The 18,473-nt window shown below is 36.1% G+C and overlaps 1 protein-coding gene across 10 annotated transcripts in view; it reads left to right on the forward strand.

Moving 5' to 3' along the window:
* Window positions 1–18,473, forward strand: part of LOC5577246 (tyrosine-protein phosphatase 99A) — a 439,034-nt gene that overhangs the window by 365,791 nt on the left and 54,770 nt on the right. For 4 of the 10 annotated variants that reach the window (XM_021854711.1, XM_021854722.1, XM_021854748.1 and 1 more), the window contains exons 2-3: window positions 17,162–17,860; window positions 18,086–18,292. In XM_021854711.1, coding sequence (XP_021710403.1) covers window positions 17,446–17,860; window positions 18,086–18,292 — 622 coding nt within the window. In that variant the 5' untranslated portion in view covers window positions 17,162–17,445. The remainder of the gene's footprint in view (window positions 1–17,161; window positions 17,861–18,085; window positions 18,293–18,473) is intronic. The other 6 variants (XM_021854732.1, XM_021854758.1, XM_021854741.1 and 3 more) reach the window with 2 other exon arrangements.

The raw sequence follows: 18,473 nt of genomic DNA on the forward strand, positions 1-18,473 counted from the left end.
CTACCTGCACAAGAACTGGATGCGTGAATTGTGTTGTCAACGTATATCTTGTGCCAACCTATTTCAGATTATCATAACATGCTGCGGGTCACAAGGTATGCAAGAATTTAGTGAGCCTACGGCTACTAAAACATTATTTTTCCTGGTTACATTGTGGCCCCGGTTCTTTGAATGAAAAATACAAAAAATAGATCATTGTATGACCTAAATCATAGCTTCAAACAATGCAATCCAAAGATCAACATTGGAAATTAAAGTAAATTCAATAGTTCACTGAGTAGTTCAGAATACAACATTCGCTCTTCGAAAATACGAAATTATCAACTTAAGATGAAACTATAGTAGGGCATTTACGGGGGAGGGGGTGGAAAAAATGGAAATTTATTTGACAGAATTAATTAAATAAATTTCTATAGCCAGCTACATTTGAAATGACTTTTCTTCACAACTTCACTTGGCCATTTCCGAAAATAAAAATTCGAATATTTTTCTATTCAGGTGGGTTCTGAGGACTAACCCTTCAAATGATTCAAATATATTCATTCAAAGAACTTTTACTTCAATGCATATGTAATAGGTTTATGAAAAATACAAATAAAAAAATAATCAAACTATAATTTATAAAATTATTTAAGTTAATTAATCATTTTTGAACCAGCTAAAACTTATTATGAAATTAGATTAATCAATTCAGACTGTTTTTACTTTGTGTAAATAAATATTATTTTGACCAACATCGATATCAACCCTACAGCAAATTCAAACTGTTAAGTAAATCAGTATGTTCAATAACTTGAATATTATAACATGAATAGAATAATCGTAATTTGAATATAAGTACTAATATTAAGGGAATCATCAAATGATCCTTACAAAGATTAATAAAAATTTAAGGATATTACTAGTTAGATTAATTTAAATTTAAACAGTGCGCATTGAACCTTCGTGCTATGCGTACACGAATTCTTTCTGCTCTCAGAAGTTTTTTTTAACTACCTAAAGCAATAAAACAGTACTTTTCAGTGCTACCAAAACAGTGCTTTTTGCAATTTCTCATCGTAATAGGCTGTTTTTCATCACACCAATCTGTCATGAAACGGCTGTCTTTCCTGCACTGAGGTATGCAGTGCGGGAATAGTCATTACGCAACTGAAACCAGTGCTGTAATGATTCATTACGCAACGCTTTCTTATTACGTAGCTGTTTTGAGTTGCGTAATGAATCATAACACAACAATTTTTCAGAAATTGTTAAATAATGGTGAATGCATACAGATATAATTTCTGATACTCTCAAGTGGTCTTCTACGAAATTGCAAAAAATGCTGTACGTAACTCATTGCAGAACTCGATTTTTACAGCACTCGTCGTAATTATCCTAATCGGCAAGAATCGTAGGATAAATTTACGACTCGTGCTGTAAAAATCATCATTCTGCAACTTGTTCCGTAAACTACTATTTCAGTACTATTTTTTGCTCCCTTCACGATCCTTGTTTGGACCTGTGCCTTCGATTTTTCGTTGGACCCGTTGGCGAAAGCCAGCGGTGGTAATTCACCTTCTTGGGAAAATATCTCTCGAAGGTCACGTCTTCATTCGTTTATTCACTAAACATGGTTGCAACTACAAACAAAAGGAAGGGTGAATCTCTGAATTTACAACTTCCGTCAAAAAAAGTGAAATTTAAAACTTTCACTAAACGTGGCAAGAATGGAAGAAAGGACGTTTCTCCGGAATGCGAACTTTCTTCCAAAGATGAAATGGATAATGTTGATAATTGCATCGAAATGAGCAATCAGTTCGATGCTCTAGACAAATTTTCCGAACACCAAATCAAGGAGTCTCTAGCTCAGGCTCTTTGATTCAAGAATTTGGGGGATTTAGGCAGGAGATCTTGAACTTCATTAGGGGAATCAAGGTTTCCTTCCAAATCGCAAAGAAAGAAGACTGTCGCGTTTTGCCGGATACTCTTAAAGATCGCGAACATCAAAAATGGAATACATGTTTTACTTGGATTGTCCCCAGTCCGAGTAATCATTATGAAAAGGAGAACCCGATCTGGCATTGGTCGAAAAGGGCTTTCTCAAGAATATTAATTAGTTCACTTTAATAAAAAAAAAAAGATCTAAATATTTTAAAGCTTTAGAAAAAGCAAGACTTGTGGGGTCCAGATAGCCGTAGCGGTAAACGCGCAGCTATTCAGCAAGACCAAGCTGAGGGTCGTGGGTTCAAATCCCACCGTTTGAGGATCGTTTCGGGATGGAAATTATCTCGACTTCCCAGGGCATAGAGTATCTTCGTACCTGCCACACGATATACACATGCAAAAATGGTCAATCGGCAAAGAAAGCTCTCAGTTAATAACTGTGGAAGTGCTCATAAGAACATTAAGCTGAGAAAGCAGGCTTTGTCCCAGTTGGGACGTAACGCCAGAAAAAAGAAGAAGAAAAAGCAAGACTTATGTTCGATGTCCGTGTGACTTGGGAACATTTCCTGAAACCTGAATGAATTCCAGAATCCCACACAGTGCCATCGGTGCCAAAAGTGAGATCATGGAACAAAGCATTGCCGCATGGATGCTAAATGCATGATTTCCGCGGAGGTGCTTCTCACGCTACGGACGTCTGTCCTGTGAAGAAAGATACCGATAAGTCCATATGCACAAATTGCGGAAGCAATCATAAGTCTAACTTTTAGGCTTGCCCTTAGCGTAGGCGAGTCGTCGAGGCTCGTGCCAGGCAAATGATTATAGTCATGCTCATTCACAAACTAATTTTATTCCTTCGGGTAGCCGTTCGAATCTTTTAATTTCGAATGGATCTAACCAAGGAAAATTCTTTGCCAATATCGTAACAGGTAATTAGAACTCCTCTCCTTTACATACTATGACTACCCGTTCTAATTGTTCCAAGTCAAATGGAAAAAAAAACCCTGCCGCAACAGGAAACTTCTACTTCGCCTCTTCGTCTACCGAAAATCCTAACGGAAAATCATCAGATAATGTACCTACTTCAAGCGATATGTCTGCCTCTGATTTTATTTTTCTAACTGAACAGTTGAATCAAATGATTGATGCAATGTTCAAAACCACCACTATGACTGAAGCAGTCCAAGTTGGTGTAAAATTTACAAATCAAATTGTTATTGGATTACGTTTTTAAAATGGATCCAAATAACTATTTCAATATTTTGAATTGGTATGCTCGTTCCTTGAATGGTAAAGAGGACGAGCTGTTTAATATTCTTACAGCTAATAACGTGCATATAACAGTTATTACTGAAACATATTTAAAACCTGGATCCAAACTTAAAAAAAGATCCTAACTTTTTCGTTAATCTTAATGATCAACTTGTTGGGGCATGTGGGGGAGTTGCAATCATCATTCATAGGCGTATAAAACTTCAAATGTTTTCGTCATTTCAAACTAAAGTTTTTGGAACTTAAGGTGTATCTGTTGAAACACATCGTGGTAAATTTACTTTCATAGCTGCCTATTTGCTTCCACATTCAATTATTTTCGAGCTGACTGAAATATATATGAAACATTTATTGATTCTAATCTTGATGTTAACATTTCTTTTCAAACAAAACTTGATATTGACAATGCTCTTGAAACTTTAACAAATTTCATTATTGAAGCCATTGCAATACCAAAATGTGATGTAAAATTCGAATCCGTGATTAGAGACGACGATCTTGAACTCTTGATCCATCTTAAAAACGTTAGGAGAAGGCAATTTCAACGCACTCGCGATCCTGCTATGAAAATTATATGGCATGATCTGCAGAAAGAAATTAAAAAACGATTTTCACAATTAAGAAACAAAAATTTTGAAAATAAAATTTCTCAATTGGACCCTGGCTCTAAGTCCTTCTAGAGATTATCAAAAATAAAAAAAAACCTAAGAAGCCAATACGGGCATTGAAGGAGGAAAACATAAGATTTCTTACGGTCCACACAATTAATTTTTGATTTTCATGGAATAAATCTTACCAGGGGCGGGAAATCCCGAAAATTGTCTTACGTAATTAATGGACTGCTCCTAATTGGAAATTTATCCTTTAATTACCTTTTATCTTCTATATTTTAAGACCCTGATGGGCATGAAAGTTGGTGTCTTCGACAAAATTGCTCAGTAGACCAATGATGAATTCGACGGCTTCTGTAAATAAATCGAGTAAGAAAATCGAGTAAAAGAACATCGACTTATGTTGATTTTCAATAACTCACAACTCAAACAAGTTTTTTATCAATGACATTTTGTATTATTACTAAGGCATTTTGTTCTACTCAAACGCACTAACTTTAAATATTACGGTAAAGTGGAACATCGAAATCATCGACTACAACACTTACATTGAATTATACACAACAGTTTCGTTTTGTGGAACAGTAAAATGTATGCTTATTGAGTTATGTTAAATTGTAGACATATTACCAGACCACCCGGTTAACAAAATAAGAATCAATTGGAAATATGTTTGTCTTTTGAAAAAAAAAACATAAACACCGACATTCTAGCTTATGAGGATCTTGCGATAGAAATTTTCGTAAAAAAATACCGTAGTGCCACTTAACATACGAAATTTAAACCAACTGGTAGGTCTTCCCATGTAGATTTAAGCCATCTTAAATGATTTGCTCTGAATACTAACCCTCTTGCTTATTATGTTCTTAAAATCGAGAAGTGACATCTAGAGAATTCAATTTGGATCAATTTTATCACTATCAAGTATATATTGAGGCTCTGAACTGTTTGATAAAACACCAAACATTGAGTTATTCAGGATTTTTTGATACAGAAGATTGGAGAACATTTGAATTGGATCACCATCTAGCAGATGAATATTTGTTCAGTTTTCCATTTTTTGTTTTTTTTTTTTTTGATCTATTGAACAACTTTTCCGAAGATGCCATGTTTCCCCCCCCCCCTTGGATCTGATTAATTGCTTATGGTCTACTGACTTACTGTGCCAAAGACTGGCGGATCAGGATCTCAAGATACAGAAGATTAAAGAGAATAACCTTACAAACAAATTGTTACTGCTAGATAACCCTTGATCTGCTGAACAACTTTACCAAATAATCGACATTCTAGCTCATCAATACTTGAGATACAAATAAAAAATATTGTTTCTTATGGCGCGATAATTCTTCAATTCAAAGTTTTACTGCTAGATAGCCTTTGATCTACTGAACAACTTTTGTCAATGACACCAAATCTTCTAACTCAGAGGTTTTCAGCCTTTTCCGCTCGCGTAGCACTTTTTGAAATAAAATGGTTGCGCGGAGCACCTGTTTTTCATCATCACTCCGTTTGAAATCTCTATATTAAACTCGCTTAATTTGCCCCTATAATTCCTACGTTTGTCAGTCTTTCATCAATTTTTGTTTAATTTTTTTTTTTTTTTTAAGTGAGTAAACTCCTTTATTTGAAAGTTTAACTGTGACAACTGACATCTAAATAGAACTATATTTCTTCCATCAAGTATTTCAAAATCCGTGGATTGGAAACAGCAGAATTGCTATAGTTGGGAAATTTTCTGGCAACAATTGAGCGAGTTTCTGTTGCGAAATATTTCTTTAGTAGAGTAAAGTGGGGCAAAAGTTCGAGTGGGGCAAGAGCTTCTTTTTAAGATTTCTAGCTCAATTTGAAACAAAATTGATTATTGTCATGATAGTTTGAATGCCAGTCAAGTAAGAGACTTTCACTACAAATATTATAAAAATCGGTTGAGATTTGCTATAGTTATGGTGATTTGTTATTTTTTAACGTGAAAATTTTAGTTTTTGGTCAAACTTTTGTTGCATGAAACCAAATGAACACAGAAAGAAAAATCCATGTAAATTTCAGCGTAAAATCATGCACATAAAGGGAATGCTAGATTTGTCGCAAATTTACATGACACATCGTGTAAAATGACATCAACATCATGTAAATTTATGCGAATTGTCGTGTAATCGGTTAGAGTCCATGATAGATTACACGACATACAGCAGAAACTTACATGATGTTATTGTAGTTTTACACGATGTGACGTGTAAATTTGTGACAAATCTGGCATTCCCTTCATGTGCATGATTTTAGGCTGAACTTTACATAGATTTTTCTTTCTGTTTGATATAAAAGCTTTTTCAATATTTTATGTAAGGGCGTTTCTAGGCCTATTCTAGGCACGCTTCAAGGTGTTTTAGTTTTTGCATAAATGTTTGGAAACCAATTTTGGCCCATAGTGGGGCAAAAGTTCGACCCATGTATTATTTAACGGAAATAATTGAAAATTTCATAAAATCCACATATTATCTTCAAATTTAGTGAAATATGCCTGATCGAATGCAAAAAATGTCACCAAAATTTTATATTTTCTTTTAGTTTTGCAAAAACTGCTATCCTTGGGCATATTACAATTAACCCTGTTTGGGCCTTTTTTAATGTAAATTTAGTGTTTTTTTTTTCATTCACCATAATTTTTTGGCCTGTATAAAGTATGTCTGTCATAAAAGTGTCGATATTTTGTGTTTCGGCTAGCTAACTTTTGCCCCCCACTGCTATTGTTTTCCTGGAAATTTTGATTATACCACTAGACCTTTATTTTGTGTCTGAAATATAATAGGCAAGTTCAGCACTTTTGGATATATTCATAATTTTGATCAAATTGGTGAAATATTTCTTATTTTATATCACAGCGTCAAAATATCAATTATAATCAAAGATGCATGTACCTCAAATCCTCGACATGGATAAGTTTCCCAACAAAACTCTCACACCTTGAAAGTTTTGTCGGGGAAAATGTCTTTAACTTTAGGTTGTTTTCCAAATTAATTTCAAGAAACCGTGTGAAATGTATGGGAAATCTTTCACCGACAGCATATTTTTAACCTTCCACTTACCCAAATATTATCTCAAACGCTGACATTTCGTAAAAATAACCGAGGTACATGAAAGTCTAATAATAATAAAGATTTTGACACCGGTTGTCGAAAAAACTGTGTTGTAATCCACCATAACGTCGAAAACAACAAGAGGCGAATATAAACTAAAATAACCTCAAAGTTTACAAGAGCCGAAATCTAGAGAACAAAACAGAGAGTTAAATTGATCGTCTCGAAAGTTCTAGATACGACTTTGTTTGGTATAATTTTAGAATAAAAAAGTTAAGATATTTTAGGACATTGGTACAAGTTTTCGAAACTGTTGCGGAGCACCTGCCAAGTCTTCGCGGAGCACCATGTGAAAACCGCTGTTTTAACTTATCAGAATCTCAAGATATTGAAAATTGAAGAAAAATAGTTACTAGCTTTACCTTGCGGATAAATTCATAGATAAGATTTGTTAATGGCAGATAACCCTTGAGCTGAACAATCATGCCAAAGACAACTTTTTAGTTCATTGGAATCTCGAAATATTCAAGATTGCGGGAAATTTGTTACGAGCGCCACCTAGCGGATAAATTCCCAGTCAAGCGTTACTCTGATAGGTCACCCTTGATCTGCTGAACAAATTTGTCGAAGATGCCAACCTTATTAGCTTATCAAGATCTAGAGATATAGAAAGTTGAAGAAAATTGATTACTAGCGTCTCCTAGCGGATGAATTCTCAATTATATTTGTTACTGCCAGAATTCCTTCGATCTGTTGAGCAATTTTGTAGAATACGCCAACCTTTTAGCTCTAGAGATGCTGATAATTAAAGAAAATTGATTAATAGCGCCGCTCAACAGATAAACTCTCAATTATATTTTATACTGTCAGATAACCCTGGATATGCTGAGCAACTTTGCCGAAGACACCAACCTTCTAGCTTATCAGGGTCCTAAGATATAGAAGATTGAAGGAAATTTGTTAATAGCGCCACCTAGCGGATAAATTTCCTTTTATATGTATTACTGCTCGATATCCCTTGATCTGCTTAACAATTTTGCTGAAGACACCAACCTTTCAGCCCATGAGTGTCTTGGAATAACCGTTGATGAGTTTGATCATTTTTTTTTTATATTTCTTTAAAATTTCATTTGATAGTGCATATCTTGCAAGTTTTACATTTTCAAAGCAAATACTGACACCTATTACTCGTGTCTATGTACTATATTTTGATTTCTTGAAATTTAAAGCATGTTTAAAAATGTTTTAAGTGTTTTTTTATATATTTGGCTAATATTGGGTAACATTGACCCCCCATGGAAACAACATTCGGTAATATTGAAAATATCATTACTTACTAAAATCATGGTCACTGAAGCCGAATATGAAGGCCGGTCGTAACGTTTCGGTGTATTCAAAAATTTTATATATTTTAAAATATTCGGGAATTTCTGAAAATTTCAAAAAGATCCATCCAAAAATCAACTTTGCAGCATGTGAAAAGTATGTTGGCTGGATGACGGTTCCCAAGTAAATGAATAGCACTTTTTTTTAAAGACACCGACACGTTAATGCTTCCAGTGGGCAATTTGCCCTTTGAAGGAATCACCACACTAGACAACGGACTAGCATGCAACGCCCAGTGGCACAGTCGAAAAACCTTCCTGACGAAGTTTTCCGGACTGAAGCGGGAATCGAACCCACACCCCTTGACTCGATGCGGCTAAATGCTTGGTAACACTTTAATTCACCCTGCGTGCTAATATAGAGCTATTATACAACTGGCATGCTATATATATATATTGTATAATAGCCCTATAAGCCCAAAAAGTCGAATTAGCGCGCTAGCGGTTATTTGGGTTAACTGAGAGCTGTTTTGCCAATTGATCATTCGAATGTTAATCGTCCAACGTGTGGCAGGTACGACGATACTGGGATGCTTTGAACAGTCGAAGAAAAAAATCCTACCCGAAAAGATCGTCGAACAACAGTTGGAGAAAATGTTAAGAAATCGTTGTAGATCGGACAATACGAGTACATGTTTGAGGAGTTTTCAATTAAATAGCCATGATAGCAACTTGATTTTCAATTGAACTAGTAAGATCTAAATTAAAATTGTGTGAGTTTTTAAACTACTTTTGGCAGGGCTTTTTCTTTGTGGGCTTATAATATTCTGTTTTTCTCACTCAATAGAATCGACTTTTTTTTCTCCGAATTTGACACAGTGTCCAAAAGCGTAAAAATTGTATTGCTTTCTGTCTCGAATCGAAAAGCCATTATGACCAATTCTCGCTGAAATCAGGCCGTTAGAATTTCAATTTTATGTCACTGATCGCTACCCAGACAACCAAAATGTACGTATAACGAAATCACCTGGAGGCTTTGTATGTGCAAAATTTCACTTATAAGATGTCACGAAAAGGCCTTCTACGTACAAAAGTGGAGGGGATATACGTGCATATATTATGTAATGAGTAATAGCATACAATGCGAAAGTGTAAATTTTCTACCGAACTAACCTGTGATCTTGTGCGACTGAACTTATGATAACAAATGTTGATTTGACAGCTGCTACGGATTGATCCGCCTTACTTTGTACGAGTGTACGGGACGAAACAAAATGTACAAATGAACTCAAAAAAGAAGCGTTTTATGTGATGAAACTCATCAACCTGGCGATTTTATCTACCGTATTCTGCGATTTTGATGTAGTTTGTATGAATAAACGAGTTATTACGTGAACTTTCATGCGACTTCTGGTTGTCTGGGTAGTATGTATATGCCAAAACTAAAGGATGGTCCTTTCGGATTTCTCAAATTGCTGGACCCCTCGTACGCCAGCTAGCTGAACAGTTTGCGAAAAAGTCCATTTTTTATAAAACTTAGGTATTTCTTTACGTGACATGTCTCATATTTCCCTTGTAACACATAGCAAACTTAGTGTCATCGTATAGAGCAGGCCTGCCCAACCTTTTTGACTCTTTTTCCACATAGGGTCGATGTACCAATAGCCGCATAGCTAAGAACAAATATTCATATAAAATCGAAAAATAACGCTAGCGTCATTATTTTTACATCATCTGAAAGCTTTTTATCTTGGTTTTGTAGGAAAAATATGAAAACTACGAAAACTCATATGTTTGTATTTATTATCGCTTGTGCCTCTAAAGGAACGATTGTGCCTAAAGTAGCACTATTTCTAATTTTTGTTCCTATAGTAGCACTAGCACCACGGCGTTGGCAAAATACAAATCAAACCCGTATTTTTACAAAACTTTTATATTTTTCCTTTAAAGTGTGGATCAAAAGCTTTTGTTTGATGTATAAAAAGTTCTTAATTTATCAATAATTTCGTATAATAAAAAATAGTTTCTCTCAGTAGTGCTACTATAGGAACAATAGGTTTACTATGGACCAATGCACGAATTCACTCGTTGACGTTTTAGCACCGCTCAAACGCCAAATAGTGAACTCGTGCATTGATTCATAGGCTCAAGGGAGCTCAAATTTCAAACAAAACTAATTTTTTCGATCATTTTTTGAACAAAATCAAGTTGTGTATCAATGTTACTTAGATAAATAGCTCCTGACCTTCATGTCAAAAAATATGTTGAACCGTTTAATAGCGAAACGGCCGTAAAAAGCTACTAGAGCGACTATAGGGGACTGTCTACTAAGGGAACACTGACCCTAAATGATTTATGCGTTCGCAATAATAGACCAATATGAACAAAATTAGTCTCAAATGAATTTTACCTTTGCTTGCATCGCTAGCGAAGAGTTTGATATAAATTTAAAGTTTTCAGCATGGATTAGACAGATATACTCCCAAGCTTTCATTTGAGACTAATTTTGTTCATATCGGTCTATTCTTGCGAACGTACCAACAATTTATGTTGAAAAAGCGCCAAAAAGGTTGGCCTGGTTGGTATAGAGGAAGAATAAAGCATTTATCTGAGACTAAAAAAAAATTGGCCATCTTGAATATAGTTAAAACCCGTTTTTTTCACCTTTGGTGCGCTCGTTTGAAATTCTGAGGTTACCATCCGCTCGAAATTTGAGAAAAAACTGAATTGGTGAAGGTGCAAAACTCATACTACTACCTAAAATCAAGAAGGAGTCAAAATCCTAGATGGCCGCCAGATTTTTTCACTCAACTTAGTGCTCTTATTCTTCACTTGACTCGAAGAAAACACCAACGATTGTAAACTTGTTTCTTTGTTGTACAGAAAATGATGTTTGCATTGATTGCACTCGCCATATATGCCAAAATCGTAGAACATGATTCAGAAAATCGGTCATTTCATAGGGGAAATACTATTGCTCACCTAGTTTTTGTAGCCTCTCTTACTCAGTGTTTTCTCAGCTTTCTGATGCCGACCTCAGAATTCCAAACGAAAACTCAAAATGGCGGCAAAATTCAAAATGGCCACCTAAAATGTTTTAAGCTCAGATGTAAGCTATATCCTTGCTCTATACGATGCCGCTAAGATTATGTTCCAAGGGAAGTATGAGACTAATCACGTGAAGAAATACCTAAGATTTATCAAAAAATGGGCTTTTTGCAAACTGTTTAGCTAGCTGGCGTACGAGGGTCCAGCAATTTGAGAAAACCGAAAAGACCACCTTTTTTTTTTTTTTTTTTTTTTTTTTTTTTTTTTTTTTTTTTTTTTTTTTTTTATTACAGTCATCTCTCCCTTACTCGATATTGAAGGGACCATCGAGTTAGGGAGGTATCGAGTTACAGAACACAAAACCAGTGCAACTGCGATCTAAGGGACCATCGAGTTAGCCATGAAAACCAACTTTTACTATGGTTCTCTAACTCGATATCGAGATACGGAATATCGAGTAAGGGAGAGTTAACTGTAGTATCATTCCAAACATTACATTCATTTCTTATATCTAGGTGTTCTGTGTTATTTGACAACACTATCATCCTAATTTGGTAAAACAAATTTAAGATTTAATTAACATTTTGGTTACAACATATTACATTTCATTTGCCGTAGCAGTTCAGTTTTTTTTTTACAGGTGATTTGATTTCACCTGCTTATAAGAGAAAAAAAAAATGTTTTTAATATACTTAACCTTACGTAACCTAAACATATAACGCATTAATCGTGGCAATAGAAGATTGTAACGATTTTTGCCTGAAATTATTAATGATTGTATTTGACATTTGTTCCAATGTTTCAACCACAGACAAACAGACGTCACACTCTCATCGTTGTCCATCGACCACCTTTTTAACGGTCGATTCAAAAATATGGTAGGTGGCCGATCCGCCACCCGCAGCGCTCGTATCGTTTTTGTTCGTGTTTGACGTTTACACACTACCGCCATCTGTTGGCCCGTCGGCCAAATACACCGATTATAGCATTGGGCGTACATGTCTTCGTGACTATGATTTTGATTAAGATTTGTTCTAAGTGTTACGTCTGTTTGTCTGTGTTTCAACATTGGATATTCTATGTAACTCATTGGTACTATACCAGGGAGGAAGCCTCAGAATCATTTTCAAAATTTTATTTTGAATTCTCTGCAGAGCTTTCTTCCTGGTATTACAACAGCTAGTCCATATTGGTACAGCATACAACATGGCTGGCCTGAAAATTTGTTTGTTCTTGTTGTTTGTTGCTTGTTCTTAAGACAAAGTTTTGATTTTCTATTAATAAGGGGATAGAGACATTTTACATATTTATTACATTTGGCTTGAATGCCCTCAATGTGATTTTTGAAAGTTAAATTCTTATCTAGCATGAGCCCTAGATACTTAACTTCATCTGACCAATTTATTGGAACCCCTCTCATCGTGACAACATGTCTACTTGAAGGTTTCAAATAAAGAGCTTTTGGTTTATGTGGGAATATTATTAGTTGAGTTTTGGAAGCATTAGGAGAAATCTTCCATTTTTGCAAGTATGAAGAAAAAATATCCAAACTTTTTTGCAATCGACTACGCAGGCTTCGTCCTTTGGCGGAGAGGCCTGTGTCATCCGCAAACAAAGATTTTTGACATCCCTGAGGTAGCTCAGGTAAGTCAGATGTGAAAATATTGTATAATATTGGTCCCAAAATGCTGCCTTGAGGAACACCAGCTCTTACAGGAAGTCTTTCAGATCTGGAGTTCTGATAATTAACCTGAAGTGTACGATTTGACAGATAACTTTGAATTATTCTAACAATGTATGTTGGAAAATTAAAGTTTTTCAATATTACAATCAAACCTTCATGCCAAACACTGTCGAATGCTTTTTCTATGTCTAGAAGAGCAAGACCAGTAGAATAGCCATCAGATTTGTTGGAACGGATCAAATTTGTTACACGTAAAAGTTGATGAGTGGTCGAATGTCCATGGCGGAATCCGAACTGTTCATTGGCAAAAATTGAATTTTCGTTGATGTGGGCCATCATTCTGTTCAAAATAACCTTTTCAAAAAGTTTACTGATGGAGGAAAGCAAACTGATTGGACGATAGCTAGAAGCTTCTGCAGGATTTTTGTCTGGTTTTAAAATTGGAATAACCTTAGCATTTTTCCATTTGTCAGGAAAATATGCTAATTGAAAACATTTGTTAAATATATCAACTAAAAATGATAAGCTACTTTCTGGAAGTTTCTTGATGAGGATGTAGAAAATTCCATCATCGCCAGGAGCTTTCATGTTTTTGAATTTTTTAATAATAGTTCTCACTTCTTCCAAATCAGTCTCCCAGGCATTTTCGAAAACGTTCTCTTGATTGAGAATATTTTCGAACTCCTGAGTAACTTGATTTTCAATTGGACTAGTAAGTCCTAAATTAAAATTGTGCGCACTTTCAAACTGCATAGCAAGTTTTTGAGCTTTTTCGCAATTAGTTAGTAATAATTTGTTTTCCTCTTTCAATGCCGGTATTGGCTTCTGAGGTTTTTTCAAGATTTTCGATAATTTCCAAAAGGGCTTAGAGCCAGGGTCCAATTGAGAAATTTTATTTTCAAAATTTTTGTTTCTTAATTGAGCAAAACGTTTCTTGATTTCTTTCTGCAAATCCTGCCATATAATTTTCATAGCAGGATCGCGAGTGCGTTGAAATTGCCTTCTCCTCACATTTTTAAGACGGATCAAGAGTTTAAGATCATCGTCTATAATCACGGATTCAAATTTTACTTCACTTTTTGGAATTGCAATGCTCCGGGCTTCAACAATGGAATTTGTTAAAGTTTCAAGAGCATTGTCAATATCAAGTTTAGTTTCCAAAGAAATGTTAACATCAAGATTGGAGTCAACATACGTTTTATATATATTCCAGTCGGCTCGTAAATAATTGAAAGTGGAGCTGATAGGATTGAGAATCGCTTCTTGGGATATTTGAAATGTAACAGGGACATGATCAGAATCAAAATCAGCATGAGTAATCAGTTGGCTACAAAGATGACTAGAGTTGGTTAAGACCAAATCAATCGTAGATGGATTTTTAGAAGAGGAAAAACATGTAGGGCTATCAGGGTATTGAATTGAGAAATATCCTGAAGAGCACTCATCAAATAAAATTCTGCCGTTGGAATTACTTTGAGAATTATTCCATGACCGATGTTTGGCATTAAAGTCACCAATGACAAAAAATTTTGACTTATTGCGAGTCAATTTACGCAAGTCAGTTTGGAGCAAATTAACTTGCTGCCCAGAGCATTGAAAAGGCAAATAGGCAGCTATGAAAGTATATTTACCAAACTGTGTTTCAACAGAAACACCTAAAGTTTCAAAAACTTTAGTTTCAAATGATGAATACAGTTGATGTTTTATACGCCTATGAATGATGATTGCAACTCCCCCACATGCCCCATCAAGTCGATCATTACGATAAACAAAAAAGTTAGGATCTCTTTTGAGTTTAGATCCAGGTTTTAAATACGTTTCGGTAATAACTGCTATATGCACGTTATTAACCGTAAGAAAATTAAACAGCTCGTCCTCTTTACCATTCAGAGAACGAGCATTCCAATTTAAAATATTTAAATTATTATTTGGATCCATTAGAAAAACGTAATCCAATAACAATTTGATTTGTAAATTTTACACCTACTTGGACTGCTTCAGTCATAGTGGTGGCTTTGAACATTGCATCAATCATTAGATTCAATTGTTCAGTTAGAAAATTAAAATCAGAGGCAGACATGTCATGTGATTTCCCATTGGAATTTTCGGTAGACGAAGAAGCGGAGTTACCTGTGGCGGTAGGGTTTTTTCCATTTGATTTGAAACTAGTAGAATGGGTACCCATGGATCGAACAGGGGAGGAGTTCGAATTTCCTGCTACGATATCGGCAAAGGATTTACCGTGGGTAGATACATTCGAAATAGAAAGATTCGAACGGCTACCCGACGGATTAAAATTAGTTTGTGACTGAGCATGATTATGATCTTCCTGATAGGTATGATTCATGATCAAGCGATCGTTAACTGAAAAATGAGCATTGTTCGATACTCTACCAGGCAAATTCCGGAAACGACCGTTATCGTAACGGATATTATCTTTCATCTGCCTGGCACGAGCCTCAATGACCTTTTTGCGTGAAGGACAATTCCACTTATGGTTAGCCCCGCAATTACAACATATGAATTTGGTGGTATCTTCCTTCACTGGACAAACGTCTTTGGCGTGAGAAGAACCTCCGCAAATCATGCATTTAGCATCCATGCGACAATTTTTTGTACCATGACCCCACTTTTGGCACCGACGGCACTGAGTGGGGTTCTGGTAATTTCCTCCAGGTTTCTGGAAATGTTCCCATGTCACACGGACATCAAACAAAAGTTTTGCTTTTTCTAAAGCTTTAATATTATTTAGTTCTTTTTTGTTAAAGTGAACTAAATAAAATTCTTGAGAAAGCCCTTTCCGAACAATGCCAGATTGGGTTCTCTTTTTCATAATGATTACTTGGACTGGGGAAAATCCAAGTAAATCATTTATTCCATTTTTGATCTCTTCAGGTGATTTATAGTCACTTGAGAGACCTTTCAAGACAACTTTGAACAAACGTTCAGTTTTGTCGTCATAAGTAAAAAATTTGTGCTTCTTCTCTTCAAGATGTTTGAGAAGAAGCTCACGATCTTTAAGAGTTTCCGGCAAAACGCGACAGTCTACTTTCTTTGCGATTTGGAAGGAAACCTTGATTCCCCTAATGGAGTTCAAGATCTCCTGCCTAAATCCCCCAAATTCGGAACAACTGACCACGATAGGCGGCACTCTTTGCTTCCTCACTTGAATCAAAGAGCCTGGGCTAGAGGCTGCTTCGATTTGGTGTTCGGAAAATTTGTCTAGAGCATCGAACTGATTGCTCATTTCGATACAATTATTCATTTCACCCTTGGAAGAAACTTCGCATTCCGGGGGAGCGTCCTTTCTTCCATTCTTGCCACGTGTAGTGACAGTTTTAAAACCCACTTTTTTGGAAGGAAGTAGTGAATTCAGAGATTCACCCTTCCTTTTGTTTGTTGTTGATACCATGTTTAATTAATAAACGAAAGAAGACGTGACCTTCGAGAGGTTTTTTCCCAAGACGGTGTCCAAGAAGGATTACCACCGCTAGCTTTCGCCAACGGGTCCAACGAAAAATCGAAGGCACGGGTCCAAACAAGGATCGTAAAGGGATCAATAGTAGAAAAAATAGTACTGAAAAGTACTGTTTTAGTAGCACTGAAAAGTACCGTTTTTAATTTTAGCACTGAAAAGTACTGTTTTTGTAGCACTGAAAAGTACTGTTTTATTGCTTTAGGTAGTTTTTAAGAAAACTTCCAAGAGCAGAGAGAATTCGTGTACGCACAGCACGAAGGTACGATGCGCACTGAAAGGACCACCCTTTAATTTTAGCATATACTAGCGATCAGTGACATAAAATTGGAATTCTAATGATGGGTGCCGATGGCGGCCTGGTTTCAGTGAGAATTGCTGTATGTATTACCCATTTCGCGTTTAGAAGGAAGTGTGCCTTCCGAAAAACGCCTTTCTGTTCGATGTTTGTCACGGTTAACGACAGTTTAATCCTGGCTTCCTTGGAAGGAAGTTGTGACTTTGGAGTTTACTCTGTTCGTTGTAATAGCAATTATGTTCAGAAGAAGTGATCTTCTATGAGTTTTTTTTATCAGAACAATCAAATTCTGTTCGTTATTTGGCAAGCATTTGCAAACTACTAAGCACAAAGGTAGACTTCAACATAAAAAAACAATGTCTTCAGCATCAACCACGCTTAAGGGGCCATGTAGTTCCATGATTTGCATCCAATTTATAGTTTTCTCCTCTCATCTGTGATTTGCTAGCAGTTGGTGAATGATGCCAGTCAGTGTTTTTAAAAGCCTAAATATAACAAATGGAGTGAAAGGAGAGCTGCCCCCGGAAGAAATGATCAACGCATGAAGTGTTGCTAAATCAGTGTGTTTGATGATGCAAAGCGAATGTAGTGTTAGGTGCAAACATAGAGATAATTACTTGTAAGAGTGAAATTGGTACAAATCACGAAAGCAGTGCTGGTGCTGGGAGTGCAATAGGAAAGTGAGACAAACTGAAGCAAGAAAAACAAACATCAACAGTGGGGAAACAAACCATGAAAACTCGTCTGCTGACCACGCTCACGTGGTTGGCACTAGTGCAAGTACTGGTGGTCCTAGTGAATCATCGCGGTTGTGCATTAGCCACTGTCAATCTAACCGAATCCAATGGATCAACTCCGTATGTGGTATCGGAACCGGAGATTCCCTACGAAGAACTTGAAGAACCTCGAGTTCTTCCTCTACAGGCGCTTCCCGTTAGTGTAAAGGCATCCTCATCAGAATCTCCAAACGGGGCGGATGCTGATATTCGCAATAAACACAGATTTAATCAGAACATACATGGTCCAGACCAGCCTCACGCGGATATTAATACCGTATTAAAGGTGATATTGGAGGAACCAGAGATAAACGATGAGCCGTTCACCACAACTCATGGTTATCCCACGTTTTCTGCAGATGATAATATTGGTAAATTTCCATTTACTATTCATTTTTATTGGCATCCATTTGTATGTTACGCGATTTTATAGAATTTTGACGTAACAGAACTTACCCTTGAAACGTAACGTACTTAATGGAATGTAGAATTATTTTGTTAATTTTTAATTGCTGATATTTTTGACCGCAGGCCGATGTATCTCAGAACTGATTCCGACTGTCAGTAATAATGTTTCTCGTTTCATGCCATTTCAGTTCCCAGTAAACCGTTGAACTTGAGCGTTCTTGAGGTGACTTCAACGACCATTAAAATTACCTGGCGAGAGCCGGAAAAACTGAATGGAGCCATACATGGCTACCGTGTGTACTATGTACACCAGAACCAAACCCTGCTGCACCTACCGATCTTGAAGGCCGATGCTGCTGTTAATTCCGTCTACACATATACGCTATCAAATCTCAGTAAGTATACATAGTATATTCTACATGTGTTCAAAGAGAAATATTAAAAGTGAACAATTCCACCTCACAGGGGATCTGTATTTCACGTTTTGATGCGGCTTTATGTGGCCTAGGATCAAATGGTTAGGGAATCTGCTCTCTACTGATTGGAGAATCTTCAAGTCATTAACCCCTCCCCAGT

Source organism: Aedes aegypti, chromosome 1 (assembly GCF_002204515.2).
Source record: "Aedes aegypti strain LVP_AGWG chromosome 1, AaegL5.0 Primary Assembly, whole genome shotgun sequence".
NCBI lineage: Eukaryota > Metazoa > Arthropoda > Insecta > Diptera > Culicidae > Aedes > Aedes aegypti.